The following is a 17,174-nucleotide window of genomic DNA, read 5'->3' as shown; positions in this document are numbered from 1 at the left end:
CCACAGGAAAAGAAATTCCTAATAATTTGCTCATAAAAACACCCAACTGGCTGCCAACATGTGTAAAAAAAGTGAAAGAAGAGGAGGAAAAAGAAAAGGGAGAGGGATGTGATGGAGAACAGCAGTGCTGGCCTGGACTCCTGCACTTTTCTGGAAAAGCAGGATGGAGATTTCCCTAAAATCCCTAATTCCAGCCTCTCCCTTTGGTTTTGTTGGTGCTTTGTTTGATTTTTGGAAGGAATGAGCCCATTAAGAGGCTGGATGTGACCCCAGAATGAGGGCAGAGTGTGGCTGCTCCTGCTCTGTCCCCTCACCACAAACTGAGTTTTGCCACGTCGATGGAAATTGGGGCTGGTGTTAATTATCTCCATCCCATTCCAGAGCCTCAGGAGTTTTGGGATGGGAGGAACACCCAGGAACAGCCAGGCCTGAGAAGCAACAGCCCCAATTCACCAAAATCCTCTCCCAGCCCTCAAATCTGCCCTTGGTGTCGTCAAACAACAAAAAAAAAGGAAAAAATATGTGGAGAACTCCCTGTATCCAGGCCCTCGCTGAGAGTTTGAGGTTCACACTTAGCAGAGGCTCTCTGTGTTTCCTGTTCCTTGAAATAAGTTGAATTCCACTCATACAAAAGAGAAAACCCCAGGATTTTTGGGGGTGGGGAGATGTGGGGAGAGAAGTTTCAACTCTGATCCTCCAGCCCAGTTTTCTCATCAGAAACCAAAAAACTAAAACAAAAAAAAAAAAAAAAAACAAACCCCTCTCCCAACTGCTCTTCCTGCAATTAGAGAGTGATCAGCTGCCAAAATGTGTGCCTGGGGCTTGGCTTTCCCTAAGATGTTTATTTTATTGGAGCACAGATCACATTTGGAAGAGTTTAGGCAGGCTGAGGTCCCCTCTTGCTCTGATGAGAGCCAGAGCACGAGAGGCACGGCCAGCCCGGCTCCCAGGGTCCTGCCTGTCCCCCTCCCTCCTTGGGAAGGGATTTTTTCCACAGCCAGGAGCTGCCATCACCCCCTGTTTTTCCCTTTTTTCCCCCAAATCCTTGGCAGGACCCTAAACCCTGCCCTTCCCACCAAAATCCCAGCAAAGTGAAGGCAAACAGCTCCTGCCACGCTCAGGGATGGAGCAAAGGGAAACTCTTGGCCCTGGGCACGGCTGGTTTGGGGGGACAGGTACCCATGGGATGGGTCTGTGATGTCCCATGTGGGGCTAGTGGCCTCCAGCCATATCCAGGGGGTCAGGAAGCTCCCCCAGAGCACAGGACATCCTGAGGAACATGCAGGGGAAAAAGGGATTTTTTGGGCGGCTTTTTCATCTTCTGTTCCAATGAGAGGATTTCTCAGCACCCCTCTCCTCTGTCACTGCAGTAGAGGTTGAAATCAAATTTCTGGCACTCTGTGGGTTGCTCTTCCTGCTGGGCACAGTTTTGGGTGCAGTTGTTTCATTTTAAATCCCCTTCCCTGAGCCCAGGGGCAGCAGAAAGTGGCTGCAGCCATTCCTGCAAAGCCAAACAAAGGGAAAAATCCAGGCAACAAGGAGAACAGCTTGAGCTGCCCAAAGCAAACTCCCTATTCCCCAGCACTCCATTGCTTTTGGCAGGTTATTTCCCTGCTGATGGGGGGATTTCAGCCTCCAGCTGCCCCCAAGGATGCAAACAGAGCAGGGAGCAGAGCAGGGATGTGATCCTGTGCTCTGAGCAGCCGAACACTGCCCAGCTCCCCCGTCCCCAGGCACAACAAATTCTGCTGGACAAGCAGGAAAACCACAAAAAACCATCCCTGGATTTTCCCTGGCTGCCTGTTTGGCTTCTCTGCTCCAACACAGGCCCTCCAAATGCAAATATTTTGCTTTTTTTCTCTGCTCTCAGTGACAGGGTTTGTGTCACTGTTTAAGGAACGCTGCTGCAAAGATCAGCACAACAACAAATCTTCCCCAGTGATTTATCCATATTATGTCCATATTATTATGTCAATAGATGCTTCCTTTTTTTTTTTCTTTTTTTCCTTTTTTTTCTTTTTTTTTTTTTTTTTTTCCCCCCAAATCTCCAGCTCATCATCTTTGGGATAACGAGCCCCACTGGAGGAGCCAGCAGCTGATGACAGCAGGGAATGCAGGAGAGGACTGGCTCCAGATGGGCATTTCTGCCAGGCCAGGGATAATCCTCCCTCCCCAGGGCACCAGAGAAGTGACCTGCAGCACACCACGGTGGATTCATCCCAAAACCCCCGCCCAGCTCCCCAGCCTGGCGCTAATCCTGGATAAGGGGAGAGGAAAACACCTGCAAGAACATATTGCACCCTGGGCTGGACAAAAGGGATCAGCCTTGGGGCTCCTTTCACACTGGGATGTGTCAAAACACAGCCTGGCAAGGCCTGCAAAAACTTCAATGTGTCCAGAAGCTTTGGACTTTTTCCTGGAGGTGCCAAAATCCCCTTTTGAGATGCAAAAGAACCTTCTGTGCTTCAGATGCTCCAGAGGGGTTTTTTGTCCTTCCTCCCCATCTCTCAGTAGCCAAGGGATGTGTGAGGATGAAGGGTCAGGGTGGAAGGGGGTGAGCCCAGTTTGTGTCACCCATGGGACAGACAGAACCCCCTGGTGATGACACAGCTCCCCTGCTGTCCCCATTTGCAGCGTTATTTTAAATTATTTCCATTCAAAGAGAGCAGCAGCAGCAGTGGGAGGTGGGAATTCACCGAGTTAAAAGTGATGGATGAGCTCACTAAACACCTTCATTCACCGCCTGAAAGGGCTGGGGAAATAAAATAAATGTAAAAAGCGCCTATCAAAGCTTCATCATCGAGCTTGATGGTCTTAATTGGGAAATACAGCCCGGGGTGACAGCCAGGCTGGGCTGGCTGGGGATTAAACAGGCTCGGCTGCTGGGGAGTGATGCCTTTCCCCCATGGAGCAGCATCCAGGCCCCAAATTGCCCCTCACCACCCAAAAAAAGGAGTCAGTGTCTGTTTCGAGACAAAACAAATCACCACAGAGTGTCTGGACCACTTCCAAGCAGGGGGGATGAATTATTTTCCCAGCTGATTCCCTCGTTTAATAACAATTTCTACCGGTCTGAGTGGTGGGGATGGATTTAAATAATCCCCGCCATGTGTCCATGGAAAATCTCATTTCCACTCTGCCCAGAAGCAGAGGAGTAATTATTACCAAAAAAATAAATTAAAACCCCACACTTTTCACCATCAAAGGCCTTTTCTAATGAAGCACCGGACTAAAAACACATTTAAGGAGGCACAAGCACCCAAGTGCAAGGAGGTGGGAGGGGAGGAAAACCACCAATTATTCCTTGATTCAGCTGCAGGAGGAGAGAGGAAAGAGGAGGATGAGGGTGGCTTGAAATCGAGGTAGTGCCTTAAAAACCTGAAGTTTATAAGGCTGCAGCAAAGGTGTGAGGGAAAAGCCAGTGGGGAAGGGTGTCCTGCTGCTCTACATCACCCCAGCCCAGCCTCAGGTTTATTTTCCAGCATTTCTGGCTGACAGGAGCAGCAAAATCAATCCCAGCCTTTGTCAGGGTCAGTATTCATCAGTGTGGAGGGAATGGCGCTTGCAGTTTGGGTCAATTGTTTTCAATTGTGGGGCAACCCAGACAAGGAGCAGGGGAAGGGCTCATTTTACACACTGAGCCACTGGGAAACCTGAAATCCCTTGGATGTGCCAGCCCTGTGCCACCAAGCCGGGTGGCATTTCAGCGGCCATGAATTATTCACAGCTCAGCTTCAAATGCAGGTCTTGGTTAATGCCAGCTCCTGGCTGGGCAAGGTGTGCCAGGGGCTGCAGCCTCTCCCCCAACCAAACTCAGCTGGAAAAGAACTCAATTCCACCCCAAACCTGCTGGTCTGGTGGCCAAATGGAGGCAAGGAGTGATTTCAGCACCTGCTTGGTGTGATTTGCTCAGTTTTTCCAGGAAGCAGGAGATGATCCTACAGCTCCCACTCCAACAGGCACAGGAAAAATCAGATTTTCCCAGAATATCATCAACAATAACTCCCTCTATCCTTTAAAGTTATGTAAAGGATACCTGGAGGCATTTAAAAGATGTGGAGATGTGTTCCTGGCTTAGTGGTGGACTTGATCTCAGAATGTTTTTCCAGCCTTAATGATGCCACGATGGTGGCAGCTCCTTTAATTGCCACAAGCCACACACTGCAGAATTATTTCTCAACCACAGCCCTCACAGATCTTTACTCCCCCAGATTTGCAGCATTCCACCTTTCCCCCACACCAGGCATTTCATCTGTTCACAGCTTAGCCCTGTTTTCATCCTGCCAAAAAGTCTCTGACTCTTTAAACTCAACCAGAAGCATCACAGCATTTTCCTTCCAAGCCTCTGGAGCCTGAGCTGTGGGGTTTAATGGCCTGTCCTGAACCCTCTGTGCTTTTGGGCCCTTCAGCATCATCCAGCAGGGAGAACTGGGTGGAAAAGGAATTCCTTGGGTTGGTTTTCAGCCTCTATTTTGCTGTAACATTGGCACATTCTGAGCTGGGAGCAGCTCAGGACATCCCTGTGCACTGTCAGGTCCATCCCTCCCTGCCTGACACCCCCTCCCCAATTCAGGGTAAAGTGCAAACCAGGGACACCCTGAATTTATAACCCACTAGCCTGAAAAGAGAATTATTTAACACCAAAGCCTCTTAGTGCTGAACATTATCGACTTTTACTTTTAAATGACACAGCTTTCTTCTTTTTTTTTTTTTTTTGATTCCTCTCTCATTCAAGAAATCCATCTCCAGCTGGATGGAATCCTTCCCTCCTTCCCACTCAGCCTGTGCTGGATGATTGTTGGCCTGCTCCTCCTCTCCCCTCCAACATCACATCCCCATTCCCACCAGGACAAAACATTTCACCATGGTCACAAAACCCTGGGTTGCCAGAGGAGATATTTGCACATTAAACACCATTTCTGTAGAAGATCCATTGGAATTTCTACATAACAAGCAGCTCCAGGGAGCTGCATCCCAGCTTCAGAGGGTTGGGATTTTCCCTTTTTTCTGGGAATCAGCTTGGGCACATTTAACCCCAGGTTTAACCTGCCCACCCCACTCCAAAAATCCCAAATCCCACCAGGCACACGCAAAGGGCCAGCCCCAAATGCTGCTCCCGTTCAGATATCTTGGGAAATGGATTTTCCACAAAGCAAAGGAGCAGCTTGGACATCACCCAGCCCATGAGAGAGCACAGACACAGCAGCAGGGGCTGTGCCTGCAGCCAGGCATGTGCCAAAGGGAATAAACTCAAGGGGCAGCAGCCCAGAGCAGCACGGTGAGGAGGGAACAGAACTGACAGGGCACATCAGGGTTTGTTCCCAGCCCAGCCATAAGAGAAAGAGAAAAGCCACATCTTGAGTAGCTATAAAAATCCAAAGTGGGCAGATGGAGAAAATGCCCCATGGCCATGGAGGAGAGCGAGGTGAGGAGGACAGAGGTGGTGAAAAGGGCAATCCTGGGATAAAATTACATCCAACTTTCTCCCAACTCCTTACTGGTACCTCTAAAAGTTATTTTTTTCCTCTTTGTGTGCCCTGAACCCCATCAAAGCTCCTCATTTGCCAAATCCCACAGCCCTGCTGGAACCAGCCCCCTCCTGCTCTTCAGCACCACAAATTCCCAAACATTTCTACCAAAGCACAGAAAATATTCCAAATTTATTAAGCTGGCTGAGCCCTGTGTGAACTCCACTAAACCAAAGGTGTCTCACAAAGGTTTTCCACTCTCTGTCCCAAAAATCTTAGCTCATTTCTGTGTCACTCCAGGTCTTTCCATCATACTAAGACATTTATTAGAGTGTCTCTGAGCCTGGGCTGAGCATCCCAACCGGAAAAGCCACCAGGAACCAGAACTTTGCTTTTCTCCACCCCCAGAGCCTCAGGCCATGCTGGACAGAGCAGAAAGGTTTGGGAATTGCCTGTTTTCCACTGCAAAAGGTGGAAAACTTCACCACCACCCCAAAGCACTGAGTTCTGAGCATTTGGAGCATCCTCTGTCCCCTCAGCTCCCTGGGACAGCCCTGGAATGTCCATGGAATGGCATCCCATGGGCACAGGGAGAAGGGATCACCCACACACACATCCCAGAGGCTCCAGCTCCCACACTCCCTGCTCTCTGCAGCAGCTCCAGCACACACTCACACACAGAAATGGGATTTTAATGACCAGGAGCCCCTGCTCCAGCCTCCTCCCACCACCTGGCTTTGTGCTGGGTGCTCTGAAGAGACTTTTTGTTGCAGGAGCTCCAGCTTCTCTCGCTCGCCCACCAGCTGCCACAGCAGAGGAGGATTTCCAGCCACAAACATTCCCTTTCTGTTCTCCAAAGGGCTTCTCCCACCACGAAAACTCATTTTAAAATTATTTTTTTCCTTTGTAAAGCAATGCAAGCAGGCACTGCCAACATGAAAGCCCAGCTCCCGGCATTCCTGCAGGACAGAAATGTTTTGTGCCCCTGATGGAATCAGGAGTGGGATGGTAAAAGATCATTCCTGCCATCAAAATAAGGCTGCTCAACCTCTGTAAATTCACCACTAAATCCAAACACCTTCTGTTCTAACTGGTCTCTGCTCCTGGATGCCAAATGCCATGGAGAACATCCAACCCTCAGGTAACCAGGGGTTAAATCTGCCACAGCCTCACAGAGCCTCCACATTCCCAAAAGCTGTCCCAAAACATTAATTTTCCTGCTGTTCTCAAGGTGATTTCTAATGATTTCACATCAGAGGGTGAAAGGAGTTCAGGCTGAGTCCCAGGTGTCACCAGCAGAAAGGACAAGTGGCAAAGAAAAGAATGGGCTGGAGCTCAGGAAAACCACCTGGAAAAGCCAGGAGAAGTGAGAAAAGAATCAGTCCTGGCTCTTTCCAGGTGCCAGCACTGGGGGATTTGCACAAGCGAGGGCTGGGAGCTGTGAAACAAAAAATGGGGTTAGAAAGTGCAGAAAATGCCACGTTGGCTCAGCCTGGTGTGGGCATTTGGGCATTTCTCTGAGCAGCAGCAGGGCCAAAAAATCCACAAATTTAGGTCCAGATTGACCCCATTTAATTCCATTTAGAGTGAGCTGCTTCACCCTAAATCCTTCCCCTGCTTCGTGCAGGGGCATTAACAAGAGTTGTGTGTAAAAAGAAAAAATAAAGGGTTTCTCTGATGTAAATTTGGAGTTACAACGTGAATATTTGATATTCCTTCAGCTGGTGCTCACTGCTCCATCCTCTCTGCTGCATTCCTGGCCTATTCCTACCACAACGGACTGGGATATCCCCAGGGATGGTTTCCCCCGGGAAGCACCTCCTGCTCCCAGGAGCTTTAATTCCCGGTTTGCCTTTGTGATGCTGATGGGAGCGCTCGGCAGCAGCGGGAGCAGGGAGATTCCAGGGCTGGAATGCTGTCCCCAGGCAGAGCCAGGCACAGGAAAATGACTTTAGCAGGCTGCCTCCATCCTGCTGCTGTTGGATTTCCCCGATTTTCATCCCTGGATGTTTAATGTATTCCGAGGGAGGCATGGAGACAGCGAGGGAGAGCCAGACAGATTTACAACGTGCCAAAAAAATAAGGTCATTTGGCAGAGGTTTGGGTGCTGCTGTGCCAGGGCTGGGAATGTCTGCCTGGATTTAGGGAGCACACCCAGCCTGGGAGGAGCTGGGATTAGGAAGCAGAGCCTCCTCTTGTGCCTGGCCAAAAAATCAGCTCCATCCTCCTCCTCCTGCTGCTCTGCTTCCCATTCCCACCTGCAGTGGATATGTGGGTGTGGATGAAGGAAAGCGATTTTCCCTGCAACACACACTTGAAAAAGGGTGGATCTGTGATATTGGGGAGTTCCTGCAACACCTGGCAGCAGGGCTGAGTCAGAGCAATGCCAACACCTGGGAATGGGAGCTCACAATTCCCTTGGGAGCAGCACAGGGCACTTGGAAACCCCAGCCCAGAGCAGGATGCTCTCTATAAAATCCCTGTTTTATGGCATTTAGACCTTAGCAAAAGACTGATTTCACCTTCCAGCAAAGGGTTCAACTCACAGCCACCTCCTAAAAGAGCATCTAAACCAGAAATGCAGGAAAATCCCCCCCTCCAAAGCCTGGCTAGGGCAGAACCAGCAGCCCACGTTGGCACCGGGTCACTTCGGGGCTCGCTGGCAGCCAAAACCTCATCCCAAAACCTGATCCCAAAACCTCATCCCTGCTCCTAAAGCCCCGGGAAACCTCAGCTGTTTCCCGGCTGCTGCAAGGAAAAGCTGCAGATAAAGCCTTGCAAATCTCGGGCACGAGGCTGTGCTCACACCGTGCTGATCCCGGGCTGGGGATTAAGGACAGGGATTGGTAATTAAAGACAGAGGGGCACAAAGCAGGGCTCCAAGTTTTTTCATTTCCAAGGATTTCAGCGGTTTGGGGGCTGTAAAGAGCTCGGCGATGCAGCAGCAGTGTGACTTGAACAATGCCCTGATGGGGGGATAAGGGGTGAGCATTTCCTACTCTAATTAAGAGGAAACCCCGGAGGGTAATGAGCTGCTGGGTCATTACAGCTCCGTGTGCCCCCAGGACGCAGCCTGGGAGCTCCAACACTCCCCCAGTTTCTGCTGCTTTATTGGAAAATGCAGATTTTAGCCATCAATGCACCTTAAAACCCACCAAAAATGTGGGTAATGCTGCTAGTGAAATACATTTCTCCACGTTTTGGTCTCTCAGGGCAGCACTTTGTGAGGATGATAAGCCAGATCCCTGGGAGATGTGCTCCTAATCCTATTTGGCCAGTCAATCCTTTATTTCCTTGTGTCTTTTTTTCCTCCTGTGACCACATTCCTCCCCTCTCCTTACCTATCCCAGTTTTTTCACTGGATTAATTCCCACTACAACTTCATTACAACCAAAACTCTCCTGGGACCACGAGCCAGCACCTGGATACAAATGCTGACTCTCCCAGATTGCAGCTTTGTTTCTATTTCTCGCTTCCTTAAGCAAAAATAATAAATATATAATGCCCAACATAAGGAAAAAAAGCAGCCCTTTCTGTTCTCATCAGCCTCATCCACAGGTTTCTCAGCTCTGTGGATCCAGGATGACACCAGATGGGAATGCTTTGCTGAGGAGCTGGATGAGATGGGGATTTGGGTTATTTTTTCCCGATTTTTAACAACAAAATTCCTTCTGTGCAAACTGCAAGCCACGGTGTGCATGGTGACACGTGCCTGTACATTAATTACCAGCTAATTAGGAGCTCTTGGAGCAGTCTGGGAGACAAGGGATGTTTGGAGGATGGATGGCTCAGGTTTTCCAGACCATTCCTCCTCCCCAGGCACTGAAGTGCTGCTCTCCTCTGCAACAGGGAAAGGAAGATGGAAACAGAGGGAAACACCTCTGGGGCGAGCATGAAGGAACCATAAATGGGGGAAATTCTGGTGAGATTGGAGAGGAAGGAGGATTCTGGATGTTGGGACACCCCAGCTCCAAGCAGGGTGGATTTGTTCCTCCTGTGGCTGCAGGGAGCAACAGGCAGCACCCACATTTGCCAAAACCAGCATGGAAAACCCTCCTCCCCAATGTCCCCATCCCTGAGGGGTGGCAAGGCCAGCCTGGGGACAGGGACCCAGCAGGGACTCACCAGGACTGCGGCTTCCTCTTCATGATGCCCTGGCGTCTCCACTGCGAGTGGGGGCTCAGGTGGTAGGTGAGCTGCCTGCAGAGCTTCTCCATGGCTCCCAGGGAGTCCCCTTCCTGCAAAAACATGGAAAGGACACAGGGTCAGGGCTCTGCAGCATTGCCATCACACCCAGGGGCTGCCCCGAGCCCAGGGTGGCTCCGGCTGGGAGCTGGGAAGCCTTGAGGGACCACCCTTAAAACTGTCTAGAAAGGGGGGAAAAACCTCTCTGATTGCTAAGATTCTGCAGGAATTATTATTATTATTATTATTATTATTATTATTATTATTATTATTATGATTATTATTATTATTATTATTATTATTACTACTACTACTACTACTACTATTACTATTACTATTATTTTATATTGTTATTATCCCACCGTAACCATCCGACACCACGTAACAGCTTCCAGCGCTAACATCTGGCAAAGATTGATTAAATTTGGTTAAATCACCCATTCATTACCACCAAAAATTTCTTCCCAGAGGATCTGTGAGCTGATGGAGTCTTGGGAAGAGAAAATCTCACAACATTTAATTGTTAGGAAAAAGAAAAACACGAAGAAATGTGGCATCTTCTTGATTTTGGATCAGTTTCCACCCCAAGGGATACTGGTTTGGAAAACTTGAACTCTGAAAGTTTCTAAGGATTTGGGTCTAGAAATTTTGGGTCCTAAAAGAAAATAAAATAAAACCCAGTCCTTATTTTTATAAAATAAAACCCAGGATTTTCATACACGATTTGCATTCCAGTAATTCCAACCACCCATCCTGCAGTGCCTCTCTTGCTCTCTGAAAGGTCACAGGCAGAGATGAGCCCGACTGAAAGATCAATAATGATAAAAAAAGATCCAAAATGCCACAATTTGTGCTGTCTGCCTGGTTTTATCAAAATGTTACATCATTAGGGAAGACACAGGAATTAAAGAGGAAGCCCTACAATAAACGGTCAGCCTGGGCTGCTCAGCCACAGGGATGGCTCAGAATTTTCTGGGAAAATCCTGAGGAAGGTGCTGCATCTCCTCTGCCTGGACAGCCAATTATTGCTGCCTTCACATCCTCCCTGAGAGCTCAGCTTTTGCCCCCTAATTTATAAAATTTATGAAATTTATGCAATTTATGCAATTTATTCACCTCCTCACCTCTGCATCAGTGGAGCGAGACCAGCCCTATAAAGACATCATAAATACTGAATTATCTGGGAGCAATTGGGATTTTGACAAATCACTTGGGGGTGTACAGGGAAACAATTACAGCAGGTTTTCTCAGGGTAAAAAAAAAAAAAAAAACACAACAACCACAAACCCAGGACATCTCTGCAGGTGGCTGGAGCAGAAATATCAGCCAGGATTTGTGGGTTTTGACTCCACTCTAAGAATGAAGACTTAATATAAATTGGGAGGGTTTCTCCCCAGATATATCATGGTGATTCCCATGAATCACAAGCTGAATTTCCAGCTGATTTTTCCCTGATAATTCCAGTGTGGTGCTTGTGGACCTGACTGAGGGCAGCAGTGCCAGGGGATTTCAGGTGGAAATTACAGATCCAGGGATCCCAGCAGGACACATGGAAAACCTTGAGAACCAGTGAGCCGAGCCTCTGATTCCCAGGAAATCTGGGTTTATAGGAGCACATTTAAACTTTTGCTTTTCAACACCTCGTTCACCACCACGCTGAACCCAAAATCTGGGTTTTCATCCCACAAATTTCATCCCTCAGGCTTTCCCACAGCTCCTCTCCCACTGCAGGCCCTGTGGCAAAAACCAACCCCGGGCCTGGAGGAACCCAGGGAGGCTCAACCTGTGGAATGAACACTGAGAAAATGAAGAAAAGCAAGATTTTTACCTCATGTTTCCCACTGGAAAGCCTGGAAAAGCAGGCAATTCTTTAATTAGAGCCTCAGAACATTTTGGGAAGGCAACACTGCCAGCAACACCTTCCTGGCTGTGGAAGCACCCGCCCCAACATGAGAAGAAAACACCACAGATTTTGACACCTCTCTGTAATTTTTTTTTTTTTTTTTACCTGCCAGGTGCCAGCAGCTTTCATTTCATCTGCTTTTTTTATTATTATTTTTATTTTTAAGCATTGCAGCAGCCCCTGAATTAGCAGAGTGCACCCTGAGGGATGAGTGGGGGTTTCCAGCTCTGAGGCCTACTTGGTAGAACTGGTGTTGAAAAAGAAACCAAGTGCTGAAATCCTGAGGGGGGAAGGACATTGCTGGCATTTTGTGCTGCAAATTTCCTCCAAAATAACCCTGCAAGAGACAATTCAAGCTGTCTCCAGCATTATCCCAGCTGAAGTGCTGGGGAAGTGAAATTATTCACAAGAGGAACGTGGAGAAGCTGAGAAAGTAAAAAAAAAACACATAAATTTTTGCTGGTTCAGGTGTGTCATGGCCATCTTGCCTCTCCAATGAGGTTTTTTGAGGTTTTTGATGAGTTTTTTTTTTCCCTCTAGACCTCCAGATGGCTGAGGGAAGCTCAGGCCTGAACTTCCCATCAAACCAATTCCTGAATAATTCAGCCCAAAGCAAACCCAGCCCATCCATGCTGGTACAGCAGCAGGACAAGGAGTATTTTAATCCTTTCTCCACATCCAGTTTATCCTTCTGTGGCCATCCCAACCCTTTCAGCCCTTTTTCTTCACCAGCTCAACTCCTAAGCCCTGGAGGTCCTGGGATATTTCTATTTTGAGGGGTTTAATAAATTATTTAGAGCACACGATTCCTGCGCACATCAACTCTGTAGATAAAAAAATAAATATAATACAAAATAAAATTCCCATTTCAGAGCCCTCCTAAGGCACAGGATGGGGCTCCTTCCTTCTGCACATCTCATTCCCACAAACTCTGTGCTTCAGGAACCTCCATTTTTTAGGTTTTTACCCAAACTCTGCAGCCCCAAAACTCGTGTGCAGGAGAAGGGAGTTTGCTGGTGCCGTGCCAAGGGCTCCAAACAAAAGCTTTTCCCTGTTCCTGATCCAAGTCTATCAGGAAATAATTGGAGCTGACACACACACACCCTGGTGGGACTGAGCCCAAGAGCTTGTTTGGAAAGGGAATCAGCGTAAAAATCAGCTTAAAAACCAGCCCAGCTCGTGCTGGCAAGGTTTGAACCTCTTGGGGAACGGGGAGAGCCCTGGGATGAGGGGAGTGATGATGCCAAGAATTGCTGTGGGACGCTCCCCCTGTCTTGGGATAACATCTCTGCCCTGCAGCATCAGCACCCTCAGGAATGATGGAAAAATAGTCACAAACTCCTCTGGGCAGATGCTGCTGCTTCCAGGGGTGAAGCACTTCCCACAGCATCAAAATCGAGGCCGAAAGCTCTTTCTGCCCCATCTCCATCAGTCTGCATCACATCACTCACAGAAGGTCAATATAAAAGCTGATTTTTTGTGGTCAGAGGGCAGGGAAACCTCAACCTGCACAGCCTGAATCCCACAGGGCTGGGTTTTGGGAAACCCTGAGTGCCCTTTCCATGGAAAGGACAACAACCAAGCACAAAAATTGCATTTTCTCACCACCAGAGCCCAATCCCAGCAGCAAACTCTCCTGAAATAACACACAGGAAAAGCATCACACAAGATGTGGCCCCTCTAACATCACACAGGGGTTGGGAATGTGCATTTTTTATCTGGTTTTCAAACTCTGGGAGGAAAACTGCATGGCAGGGCTGAAGTGATGGGACAGACCACACACATACTAAGTCCAGCTTTCCCAGCTGATGCTGCTAGCAGGAAAAAAAGCTGGGATGTGCCCTTTTCCTGAGCACTGAGCTCCCAGCCAGCTGATAAATGCTGGTGAGGAGCCTCCAGCTGAGCTCCTACAGATCCATCAGCCACACATCTGGATTGGTGGGTTGGGATTTGTGTCCTGCCAAAGCTGCAGGGAGCCCTGACCCCGTGGCTGAAGCATCACCCAGCACCTTTCACCACCCCTGGGCACCTTCCTGGCTTTTCTGCAGGGCAGAGGGATTCCACCACGGAAAAACAACCCTGAAATGAGCAGGGCTGTGGTTCCACTGTGGATAACTAACCCTGGAGTCACTGCCTGCCCTCCCTGCATCACCTCATGGGCAAGATTTGGGTCCCCAGACTGGATTTCAGGGCTGCTCCAAAACGAGAGAGAGCTCAGAGGAGGACGCAAAGGAGGTGATAAAGATGTTACAGCAAATTAATTTGTTTTCATTTAAAAATGAATCCCTGCTCCTCCTCCTCCAGGAGCAGAATCCCTGGGGATGGGCAGAGCCCTGAGGGATGCACCAGGGCCAAGCACCGTGGAAAAGAGGCCAATGTTAATGATTAAAGAGCCCTGGTGAAGGATTCCTGCTGCAGCACAGCAGGGGAGTGACCCAAATTAGAACAATTAGCCATTGTCTGGGGGCTGCGAGGAAGCAACAGGATTTTATTAATTTTTTTTTCCCAGCGTTATTACACAGTTCCCACATTTCTGTCACTCACAATCAATCTTAAATAAAAACGGGCTGTCCTGCATATCTTAAAAATGAGAATTCCCTGGCTTTCCTGAATCCATTAAAAATTGGGGGGTTTTCCCCCCTCTCCTTTTGTGGTTCCTTTAGAAGAATTTTCACACTTGCAATATCCCTTTCTGGATGCTGCAGGATTTGCAGCTGTGAGGCACGAGCAAAACTGAGGCACAAACCACACTCATCCTGAGAACCCCATTCCCTGCCCAGGAAATATTTGGTGTGGGGATCCCTCAGCCAAGATTTTTGCTTTTCATGCAGCTCAGCAGACAATGAACCTTAAAACATGACCTATTTCACACCTTAAAAATAAAGAGAATGAGAGATTTCCTTCCAAATCTTCCTCCTTGGGTTTTTTTTTTTTTTGTCTTGGATGATCAGCTAGGACAATAGGATAATAGTTTGGATTATTAAGCAAAAACCTCTTTTTTCAAGTGGTTGAAAGACAAAAAAAAATGTTCACAATGATAAATTATTACCCAGTAAAACAAAGGCATAAAACAATGAGACATGCCCTGGGAAGCCCCAGCGGAGAAAATCCTCAATGGCTTTAATGTGTATCCAATCAGTTATCCCAAATTAGCAGGAGGCAAAGAGAGCAAATCCCCAGGGACTGGGGCTGGGGGTTTGGAAAGGATGAGAGCAAAACACAGAGGAAATGTGGAAATGGCCCCATGTGTGAGGGCTTCACACCCTGTGAGATGCCCATAGTGGGAATGGAGACCCCAAACACTGCAGGGACCCCGTGGTCTCAGGGAACCAGGGAGGGAAATCTGCGTCCAGCACCCCCAGTGCACAGAGGATGAACCGCAGGACAGAGCTCTGCACACCCCAAACCTGCAGCTGCAGCCCCAAAATGGCTTTTCCTGCTCCCCCCGGCTTTAATGGGATCCGAATTTACGACTCTTCCCTTTTGATGTTGTCACGAGGGGCTGAAGTCATCTCATGATTTTCTGCTTTGCCTTTTTCCCTTCCCTTTCTTCTTCTTTTTGTCCCTCCCCCCTCTGCTTTCAGAGCGTGGGGCTGAGCTCAGCCTATTGTTGCTTGCAGACATCTGTGCTGCAGCCAGTCCCAGATTTCCCTTTGCAAGTCCTAATGGGGTTTTCTCCAGCAAATCCTGTGAGATCAGGAGGTGGGAAAAGATTTAAATCCACCATTGCCCCAAAACATCCCAAAACCCAGGAGGGGAACGCAGGGATTGGTGACTGTTCCTACATACAACCCCATCCAGGTGTGCAGGGGGGGATCCACCCCAAATCCCAAACCCCAAACCTCTAATCCCAAATCCCTCTTCTTTCATGGCCAAGTTCCTTGGGCAGAGCATGAAAAATCCCCCTGGAAGAGCTCTCCAGGTGTCCTTAAAATATCACCTTAAAATATCACCATGAGGCTGCTACAATTCCCCTTCCCTCATTTCAGGCTCCTCTGGGAAGAGGATTTGGTATATGTAGGATGAGGGGTGATGTGGGTCATGCCCAAAGGGAAGCAGATGTTGGTATAGTGCAGTGATAGATCCCAAAAATAAATTCTAAATAAAGTGACAACGTGGCTTTAGGGCTGATCAATTTGACCACCCCGTAGCTCAGAGCAGAAAAGCTTTTGAAAATAAATCATGTCTGGTTTAATCCAAATTAGAGGAGGAACTTAAGCAATTTAATAAAGGCCATTTTAATAAGAATGAGGGTTTTTTTTTTGGTCATATTTTGCAATGATCACTGTGGAGCCACAGGACTTACACACAGTCAGAGCCCAGCATCAAATCAGATCCTACATCACCTATTTCAGGTGAGTTTTCATCTCAAACTACACAAAAAATGAGGAAATTCTGGCAGTTCGTGGGAAATTCTACTGAGAGAATGTTAAAAGATGCACAGAAACAGAAATAAAAGCCATAAAAGCTGCACAGAAACAATGCAAACCCAGCAAACAGCTCCAGATGCTGTTTGGATAGGGAATGCTGTTCACAGCAGAAACCTCACTCCCTTCCTTCTGGTCTGCTTGGACAGAGGTTTTACCACCAAAAATTCCCTCTTACAGAAGGTAAAAGAGGAAAAAGAGGTAAAAGAGGAAAAGGAGGTCAAATCTGAAGTAGCAGAAATAAAAGCCAAAGAAAAAGCTTGGTTTGTTTTTTTTTAAAGAGAAGAACCAATCTTCCATCAAGCAAAAATTAAACTTTGATAAAACCTTATTAGAAACCCCACTAAATTTCCCATCCAGCAGCAACCTTTTTGCAAAGGAAGGAGAATTTTGGAGATGCTGATCAGAAAACTCATCCCATCCATCACCTGGCAAACCCCAAAGCCATCTACAAAACCATGCAGTGAAATTCCAAACCCAGGTCTGCAGGTAAGGACTGCACTGAAAAAGGTAGGAATAATTAAAGGTTGTGGCTGTAATTAGCGGCAGAGCAGGGTGAGATTACAGACCCTGAGCAGCACTTCTGGCCCTTCACCACCTTTCTGGAGCAGCCTGACACTCTGGCAGCTGAAGGTGTCCTGGAGCAGATGGCAGGGGCTCCGTGCCAGGGCAAAATTAACATTTTGTGGAGTCCTGCTTGACAGCAGCATAAAACTCAATGAGGGAGAAAGGCAGCAACTGGTGCAAAATGGGATTGGGCTGCACTTGTGGGCAGGAGGGCCCTGCAGGGACAGCCAGGCTGTCACCTGAGGGGACCTGCCTGGCCTGCCTCCAGGAGGTCCCATTAACCCTTGGCTTTCATCACATTAACCCAACAGTGAGCATGGCAATTGTTTTAACTTCATGATTGAACAAACCCCCAAATCCTCTGATTCCAGGCAAATCTAGCAAAGCTGGAAACCGCAAATGAGTGGGATTGTCAGAGCTCCCCTTCATGTCCCGGCTGCAGGGATGGGGTGGTCACCTCCCTCCAGCACCAGCCAGGTTCATTCTTGAGCTCTCAGGAGAGGATTTGCTCCTTTGCAACTCTTAAAATTCCAGTTCTGCCACCACCAACCCATGGGCATCCCAGCAGCACTGAGTGCTCACTTAGGACAACCACAGAGCACCAAGGACCCAGCAATTAAACCC

At 48.2% G+C, this 17,174-nt stretch overlaps 1 protein-coding gene across 1 annotated transcript in view; it reads right to left on the bottom strand.

Moving 5' to 3' along the window:
• LRRC75A (leucine rich repeat containing 75A) overlaps positions 1 to 17,174 on the bottom strand; it is a 54,824-nt gene that overhangs the window by 8,188 nt on the left and 29,462 nt on the right. The window contains exon 3 of the mRNA XM_030962662.1: positions 9,594 to 9,706. Coding sequence (XP_030818522.1) covers positions 9,594 to 9,706 — 113 coding nt within the window. The remainder of the gene's footprint in view (positions 1 to 9,593; positions 9,707 to 17,174) is intronic.

The sequence above is a fragment of the Camarhynchus parvulus genome, chromosome 19 (assembly GCF_901933205.1).
Source record: "Camarhynchus parvulus chromosome 19, STF_HiC, whole genome shotgun sequence".
Lineage (NCBI taxonomy): Eukaryota > Metazoa > Chordata > Aves > Passeriformes > Thraupidae > Camarhynchus > Camarhynchus parvulus.
This window is presented reverse-complemented; position numbering and strand designations above follow the sequence as displayed.